The 9,443-nt window shown below is 39.8% G+C and overlaps 1 gene segment (V, D, J or C); it reads left to right on the top strand.

Annotated features, from left to right (window-relative positions):
* The first annotated feature begins 220 nt into the window (after positions 1–220).
* LOC122102924 lies at positions 221–1,910 on the top strand. The segment is given in 2 exon segments: positions 221–305; positions 1,588–1,910. Coding segments are annotated over 2 exon segments (408 nt in total).
* Positions 1,911–9,443: the final 7,533 nt, after the last annotated feature.

The following is a 9,443-nucleotide window of genomic DNA, read 5'->3' as shown; positions in this document are numbered from 1 at the left end:
ACAAATTTGCCTTCATTGTCATCCAGAAGGCCTATCTTCTATCCCAACCACTTTAGGAATTTCACCCAGATATCTGTGCCTCCCACCCTCACATCTAGATCAATTGAGAAACAAAGTGATATTTAAAATGCGACACAATGCTACTAACTCTTTAAAACAGCTATTTTTTATTCACCCTTGAAGTTGCCCAGTGCTGACCAGCTGGTTTTAAAAAGTATGGATGACCCTCTCCATTCTCCAGGTAGTAGCAGAAATTTGGACACATGTAAGCAGAAAGAGATACATGAGGACTAGGGAGTTTGAAAGTAAGTGTTTTGCCCTAAATTTGATGTGGAATGATCAGAGGACAATGGATATATGAATGCGCTGTAGTTCTTGGATAATATGAAACTGTAAGTCCAAGTAAAAATTGTACCTGGTGATCTGGCAAATCACAAAAACTTAAGAAATTTTGGACTTTTCTGGTAGCAACATGTTTTTGCTTCAGCCCTCTAGCCATCTAACCACAGAACATGCTTACTAAAACCGTTGGTATAGTTGTTTTCTCTCATTTTGAAAATTTTGCTGTGTAGCAAATTTTTTTGTTTATGCAGTAAATTCAATTAGGAAGAGTTAGACTCAGTCTTTATATCTACTCTTGGGAAGAATCACATTTTACTTTGTGTATATATTTGTTTTAGAAGAGCCTGAAGTATAAATTGCTTGAAAATTTAACAGCTTATTTATGTCTTGCTAGGCCAATGAGAAAGTTTCAATGTATAGAGATATTAAACCAGTTAAAAATATCCACAAGGGCTGGGAAGGTGGCTCAGTGGTAGAGCACTCGCCTTGCATGCTTGAGGCCCTGGGTTCGATTCCTCAGCACCACATAAGCAGAAAAAAAAGCCAGAAGTGGTGCTGTCGCTCAAGTGGTAGAGTGCTAGCCTTGAGCTGAAGAGATGAAGGACAGCACCCAGGCCCAGAATTCAGGCCCCACAACTGGACCCCTCCCCCCTCCCCCCTGCAAAAAAATCCACAAATTCTATTCTTTCCATATCTTCACTTCTCTACATGTTCTGAATATGAAGAACTCAATTATTACTTTACTCTTCTACCTTTCAAGTGTCATGACATAAGGATTGAAAAACTCAAAAGAAATGTTCATCATCCCTGAATATACCAATAGATCTATTCAAAGGACAGTAGACTCGTCACAGTTTTGCTGTATTGGTGAAACAAAGTCTCTGGGCTAAACTAAGGTACGTAGGCACCGTGGAAATATGAGGATTTCCTGAGTTGAGCTGGTCCTATAGCTATTATCAGCTTTACCGACCTTTGCTGATTTGCATATGCTCAGAGCACACCCTACTGCCCCCAATGACTTCATAATAGGCTGCTCACACCCTGTACAGCAGTCAGACCCAGTCAGCAAACAGCATGGACATGAGGACCCCTGCTCAGCTCCTGGGGATCATGCTGCTCTGGCTCCCAGGTGAGGAAGCACAGCACTCCTCCCATCCTCTGTTCAGTGCTGCCTGGGTCTTCAGGGAAGGCCTCCTATAACATGACTAAAAGTGAGGACATTTGTGTTTTTGTTTCCAATGACAGGTTTAAGATATGACATCCAGATGACCCAATCTCCATCATTCCTGTCTGCATCTCCAGGCGACAGAGTCTCTATCACTTGCCAGGCCAGTCAGGACATTAACTATTATTTACACTGGTATCAGCAGAAACCAGGGAATGCTCCAAAGCTTCTGATCTATAACGCAAATAGTTTAGCCTCTGGAATTCCATCAAGGTTCAGTGGGAGTCAATCTGGGACCAAGTTCACTATCACAATCAGCAGCCTACAGTCTGATGATTTTGCCACTTATTACTATCTACAGGGTAGTAGTTACCCTCACACAGTGATACAAGCCATAACATAAACCTCCCAGGGAAGCAGAAGTGAGAGGCTGGGCTGCCCAGCTACTCCTCCTGGTGCTTCCATCTGCTGATAGAGCTTCTCAGATGTAGCACAGCTATGAACACTTTTGAAGTTTTCCATTGAAATGTGAAGGCTCCTCTGAATCTTTGTCCCTTTTCTCCTTCTCTAGCAGAAGCACAGACATGGCCATGTGTCTTCTCATATAAAGTCATTCTTTCTGATTCACACAGTAAAACAGAAGCCAGACAAGAATCTCTAAGAAGGAATTCTTTTAATTCAGGAAATGAGTCTAATCATTAGGTTCTTTAATCCTAGGTCATCAGAGAATTTGGAAGGGGAAGTGTGGCATTCTCTGGTTCAGTGAGGCTGTCCTAGGGTTTTGAGCACATAATCCTATGACTCTCAGCCCTGTGGAAAAAGCCAGGTTGAGTGGCTGATGCTCTCACCTGACCCAACTGCCTCTCCAGGGGAATTCTCCAGGCCCAGATGTCAGGGCAGCTTATGTCAAAAATTATAGAAGTCTCGATTTTCTGGGAAGTTGGCAGAGGAGAAGCTGGAGGCTAAACAAGCTCTCATATAGAAAGCAGTTTTAGTGTTCCAGTGAACAGTCCTAGGCCAGAGAATCACACCAAGTGTGCCTTCACAGTATAGAGAGTTTGGCCAGAGAGGGAAAATCCAGGCAAGAAGACAGATCTGAGTACTTTCAGGTAGCCAGGCTGTGGCAGCTGTGGTAGCATCCATAGTCACCATACCTACAACACAGAGAGTCTGGGACAAAGGTGCCAGATGCAGCGGGTGAGTAGATTCTACTCAACACCAGCAAGAACTGACAAGGATCAGGTATCTTCATCCTGTTGATAGCAGACCAGAGACGACCTAGGAACCAATACTCCGGCTTGAGTAGAACTCTGATATCCTCACTCCTTCTCAGGGAGCAGAGGAGGGAAGGCTGCCCCTCCCCAACCCTACCACAGAGATCTCCATCTTTGATACAGACAAGGGCCTGGCTGAGCAGCTAGCTCCCACTCAGGCCTTGGAAGAAAACAAAAGCCATTTAGCCTATCACAGAAACCTGTCCAGACCTGCCAGGCTCAACTCTATCCAGGGGAATGTCACCCAGCCCAGGCAAAGGAGGCCCTGCCCTAGAGGAGTGGCTTTCTTCACTGGGTAAACAGAGCCAGAGGATGACCCTCCCTACAGCAGCCTTGACAATCAATTGAAATTCAGTAAACATAAGCCCTGAGAATGGCTCCAAGCTGGGCTCTGTGAGTGTCTCTGGAGCTAGATCCTCAGGGAAAAGCTACTGTTTGCTGAAAGGCCTCACCCCTACGCAGAACCTAGATTCATCACAGAATCTCCAAACTAGAGGAAACAGGCATCTCCCTCTTTTGTGATACTCAAAGTAGATCTCCCTCAAACTGAACTAGCCTGAGAGGAGTATCACAAAATCTTGGGAAAAGCAGAGCATTTTTCTGCCTCCTCAAACTGACTTAGCAAACCAATCAAGCCACAGGAAAACCTAACACCACAAGCAGACCAGAGACACCACCAAGAGACTGGTTACAGACACAAGGGAGATACAGAATCTTCCCATCACCCCCCCCCCCAAAAAAAAAAAAATCAAAGAACTCTTTTTGTACCTTTTTAATTTTTTTAAAATTTTTTTCCTCTTATAATTTTTATTTTAGGTTTATATGTGTGTCTGTGCTTTATTTTTATTTATCTCTATTGACCTTTTGGTGCCTTATTTTTTCTGTCTTTATTTTTTTCTTTTTTTCATTCTTTTCAATTTTTTCTCTTTCATTTTTGCGTGACTTAATTTCTGTTCGTTCTTCCTCAGATATATCTGTCATCGATTATTAGACCTTATCCCCCATTGTGTACACATTTAATCCAGAAATTTATTACTCATTTTACAACCTCTTATGCTTAAATTCTTTAATAGCAGTATTATTTCTTTATCTCTATATAATTTTTTAAGAATTTTTGTTTTTCTATTTTTTCTTGTTTTTTTTTCTTTTCTTTTTTAATCTCTCTCATATCATTCTGTCCATTCCCTCTTTGAGATTAGGACTTGGTTAAATTCACTCTCCTTTTACCTCTCCATACCCCTCTAATCCTATTTTTCCCATATTTCTCCCTAAACCTAATAATTTCTGGTTTTCCAAATTCTTCCTTGCTTTTCTTATCCCATTATTCCATAGTTATTTGATGTTGAGCAGATTGTATCTGTTGAACTATATTATATCTGCAGCCTTGTGACTGTGCAACTACAGGACTTTGGTTGATGCTTGCCTTAAAATAGTGTTAAAATAGTAACAAAATTTATGTTACTTTCATGCCAAATGGGCAGAACAAGCCGGAAAAACAAGAAAAAATGGCAAGTCCAGGTATCTCAACTTCCTCTCATGATAATCAGGTGACAGAACAGTTAATGAAAAATCCAGAGCAGAGTTCCCAATGAGCTCTACAAACACCTCTGGTAAACATGTTGAATGAAAAGATCGAAAACCTGGAAAAGACTCAGTGTCAGCATGATAGGGAGAGAGGAGGCAAACAAAATATAAATACAGGAATCTCATGAGAGTGAGGAAGCTATTCAAAGATTGATACAGGAATTGCATGAGCAGACTGGGAACAGACAAATAGAGACACAGGAATTGTGTGAGCAGGCTGAGAACACTCAAAGAGAACTACAGGAATTGTGTGAACGTGAGGATTCTAATCAAAGAGTAAAACAGGAATTGGGAGAGTGGGATGAGAATAGACAAAGATCAATAGAGGCATTCATGGAATCCATAAACAGCTGAAAGAATTCAGGGGGACTACAAAGGGAATGCTGAATGGAGCCCGACAGAAGGAAGGGGAGTCCAAGAAACCATAACCAATCAACTAAGTGATTTGAGAATAAACATTGAACACCAAATTAAGGAAGTAAAGAAGTTCATACAAGATCTAAAACAAAGCTCCAAGAAAGAATTTGAAGCTATTACAGCTGACCAATTAGAAGGATAAGAAATAAAAAACAAAGTAATAAGTCTTGACAGTAGGTTAGACTATGCAGAAGATCGAATCTCAGGGATTGAAGACAGCCTAGATATTATAGAGAAAGAACATGCAACTATCCAAGACAAATCCAAGAAATATGACAGATCTATTCAACATTTGAAAGACACCATCAGAAGGCCTAATCTGAGGATAATGGGTGTAGAGGAGCACCTAGAGACAGAAGTTAATGGTCTAGGAAATTTGTTTAACAGTATCCTAGCAGAGAACTTCCCAAACATGCAAAAAGATAGGCCTATTCAGATACAAGAAGCTTTTAGAACCCCAAATAGTCCAGACTAGAACAAGACATCCCTAGGTCAGGTTATAATCCACACAGGATCAATTCAGACCAAGGAAAAGATCCTTAAAGCTGTCAAGGAAAAAATATTAATCACCTATAAAGGGAAACCAATTAGATTCACCTTAGATTTCACAGCAGAGACAAAGCAAGAAGAGCCTGAAATGATATACGCCATTCCCTAAAGACAAACAATTATCAACCAAGAATACTGTACCCAGCTAAACTCTCCTTCATAACTGAAGGTCAAATAAAAACCTTCCATATTAAAGAAAAATTGAAACAATATATCTCCACCAAACCAGCCCTACAAAAGATACTTAAAGATGTCCTACACATAGAAAACCAACAAGATCACAATAAAGGACAAGAAACCTCACCCAAACAGAATCCAAGTAACATAGGAAGGACCCAGATGCCAAAGCCCCAAAGAAGATGGATAACAGCCGGGCGCTGGTGGCTCACGCCTGTAATCCTAGCTACTCAGGAGGCTGAGATCTGAGGATCGCGGTTCAAAGCCAGCCCGGGCAGGAGAGACCGTGAGACTCCTATCTCCAATAAACCACCAGAAAACCAGAAGTGGCGCTGTAGCTCAAGTGGTAGAGCACTCGCCTTGAGCTGAAGAGCTGAGGGACAGCGCCCAGGCCCAGAGTTCAAGCCCCACAACCGACAAAAAAAAAAAAAAAGAAGATGGATAACTTGGAAGGAACTCCCAAATACCTCTCAGTCTTATCTCTCAACATTAACAGACTTAACTCTCCAATTAAGTGACATAGACTCTCTAGTTGGAATAAAAAGTAAGATCCTTCTATTTGCTGCATTCAAGAATCACACTTTGCCCATAAAAAACAAACACACTTGAAAGTGAAACACTAGAACAAAATCTACCAAGTAAATGGCCCCCATAAACAGGTGGGAGTTGCAATCCTAATATCAGATAAAATAGACTTCAGATTAAAATTAGTGAGAAGAGATAAAGAAGGCAGCTACATACAAATTAGGGGATCTGTCCTTCAGGAGGATATTACAATTCTAAATATCAATTCACCAAACAACAGAGTACCCAAATTTATCCAAGAAACACTACTTTCCTTCAAATCTCACATAGGTCCAAAGACATTAATTGTTGGGGATTTTAACATTTAACACATCACTATCCCCACTAGATAGATCAACTCTGCAAAAATTGAACAGAGAAACTGGAGAGCTAAAAAACTGCATAGATCAACTAGATTTAACAGACATCTACCAAATATTTCATCCAGCAGCATTAGAACACACGTTTTTCTCAGCAGCACATGGAACATTTTCCAAAATAGACCACATTTTAGGTCACAAAGAAAACTTGTCCAAATTCAGAAACATTGAAATTATACCTTGCATTCTCTCAGATCACAAGGGAATAAAAGTAGAACTCAACATCAAAAGCCACGAAAGAAAGTCCTGTAACACATGGAGGCTGAACAACATACTGCTGAATCATCAGTGGGTCATGGAAGAGATTAGAAAGGAAATTCAAATCTTCATGATATTCAACAAAAATGAACATACAAATTACGAGCTCTTCTGGGACACAGCAAAGGCAGTACTCAGAGGCAAGTTTATAGCTCTGAGTTCCTACATTACAAATTGGAGAGATCTGAAACCAACAATTTAATGAGATATCTGAGCCTACTTGATAAAAAGCAATTAAAAAAAAACCCAAACCAGTAGATGGAAATAAAATTAAATCAGAATTTAAAAAATTAGAATCCAAAAAAAAAAACCATAGAAAGAATCAACAAAAGAAAGAGTTGGTCCTTTGAAAATATTAACAAAATTGACAGACCCTTAGCAAATCTTATCAGAAAAAGAAGAGAACACACCCAAATAAATAATCTCATGGATGAGAATGGAAACATCACCACAGAAACAACCATGATTCAGAACATTAAAAGGAATACTTCTCAAACCTTTATGCTAAGAAGTTTGAGAACTTGGAAGAAATGGACCTTTTCCTAGCAAATATCCACATGTCAAAACTAAACCAAGATGAGTTAAACCACTTTAACAGGCCCATATCAAGCATTGAAATAGAAACAGCAATAAGAGCCCTCCCATCTAAAAAAAGCCCAGGACTAGATGGATTTACAGTGGAATTCTACAAGGTCTTCAAACAGAGCTCACACTAATACTCCTCCAACTCTTCAATGAAATTAGAAGAGAAAGTTCACTACAAACTCATTCTATGAAGCCATCATAGCCCTCATCCCAAAACCAGGCAGGGACTCATCAAGGAAAGAGGACTACAGACCCATTTCTTTGATGAACATTGATGCAAAACTTCTCAACAAAATTTTGGCCAATCGATTTTAACAATTCATCCAAAAAAATCATACACAACGATCAAACAGGATTCATTTCAGGGATGCAAAGCTGGTTCTATATTCAAAAATCAATTAACATAATTCATCACATCAACAAGAGCAAGGATAAGAACTACATAGTTATCTAAATAGATGCAGAAAATATTTGACAGGATCCAATAACTTTTTCTATTTTTTTTGGGTCCGGTCCTGGGGCCTGAACTCTGGGCCTGGGCGCTGTCCCTTAGCTCTTCAGCTCAAGGCTAGCATGCTACCACTTGAGCCATAGCACCACTGTTTTTTTTCTGCTTATGTGGTGCTGAGGAATCGAACCCAGGGCCTCATGCATGCAAGGCAAGCGCTCTTACCACTGAGCCACCTTCTCATCCCATGATCCAATAACTTTTTATGATGAAGGTTCTGGAAAAATTAGGAATCCATGGAACATTCCTCAATACAATAAAGGCTGTATATGGAAAACCTACAGCCAGAATTATACTTAATGGTGTAAAACGAAAGCCATTTCCTCTTAACTCTGAATGAGACAAGGATGTCCACTCTCTCCAATTCTCTTCAATCTAGAATTAGAATGCCTAGCTACAGCAATAAGACAAGAGGCAAACATAAAAAGGATCCAAATAGGGAAAGATGAAATACAACTCTCCCTGTTTGCAGATGACATGATTTTGCATCTAAAGAATCCCACAGACTCCACTCCCAAATTACTCAAGCTGATTCAAAACTTTGACAAAGCAGCAGCATATACAATTAATCCTCAAAAATCAATGGCATTTTTGTATGCCAACAATGAGATAAGCATGGCTGAAATCAGGAAAGCAACTCCATTTGTAAGAGCCCGACAAAAAATAAAATACCAAGGAATTAACTTAACCAAAGAAGTGAATGACCTCTATGATGAAAATTTTAAAAACCTGAAAAAGGAAATCACAACAGAACTTAGAAAGTGGCAAAACATCCCATGCTCCTGTACTGGAAAGATCAACATCATGAAAATGGCAATACTTCCAAAGGCTATCAACAAATTCAATGTTATACCTATCAATATTCCAACCTCATTCTTCAAGGAAATAGAAGAGGCATGCCAAAAATTCATATGGAACAATAGAAGACCCTGAATAACAAAAATGATCCTTAGAAAGAACAATGCTGGAAGAATATCAATACCAAATTTCAAACTCTACTACAAGCCACAGTAATCAAAACAGCTTGGTTCTGGCACAAGAACAGACGTCAGGACCAATGGATTAGAATTGAAAACCCAGAAATGTACCCACAGACCTATAGCACTCTAATCTTCAATAAGGGAGCTAAAACAATAAAATGGAAGAAAGATAGCATCTTCAGGAAGTGCTTCTGGTAAAATTGGTTAATCTCTTCTAGAAAACTAAAGCTAGACCCTTTTGTGTCAGGGTGCACCAGAATCAACTCCCAATGGATCAGACTTGGAGTCAAAGAAGACACTCTGAAAAGACAGGATGGAATAGGAGAAACCCTAGGTCTCCTTGGGACAGGCCAAATTTTCTTAATAGAGACCCTGAAACACAACAAATCAAAGAGAGGTTGGACAAATGGGATTGCATGAAATTACAGAGCATCTGTATGGCAAAGGATATAGCTAGCAAGATCAATAGAAAGCCCACTAGCCATACAATGGAGAAGGGTCTCATATCTAAAATATACCTGGAACTCAAAAAATAAATCCCCCAAAAACAAATCCTCAAAGAAACAACTGCCCAACAAATAAGTGGGCTAAAAAACTTCTCTGAAGAGGAAAGAAGGCTGGCCAATGGACAAATGAATGCTCAACTTCCCTACCCATAAA

The sequence above is a fragment of the Dipodomys spectabilis genome, unplaced genomic scaffold, assembly GCF_019054845.1.
Source record: "Dipodomys spectabilis isolate Male_0828 unplaced genomic scaffold, ASM1905484v1 ptg001019l, whole genome shotgun sequence".
NCBI lineage: Eukaryota > Metazoa > Chordata > Mammalia > Rodentia > Heteromyidae > Dipodomys > Dipodomys spectabilis.
The sequence above is the reverse complement of the archived record's forward strand: the minus strand, read 5'-3'. Positions and strand labels throughout refer to the sequence as shown.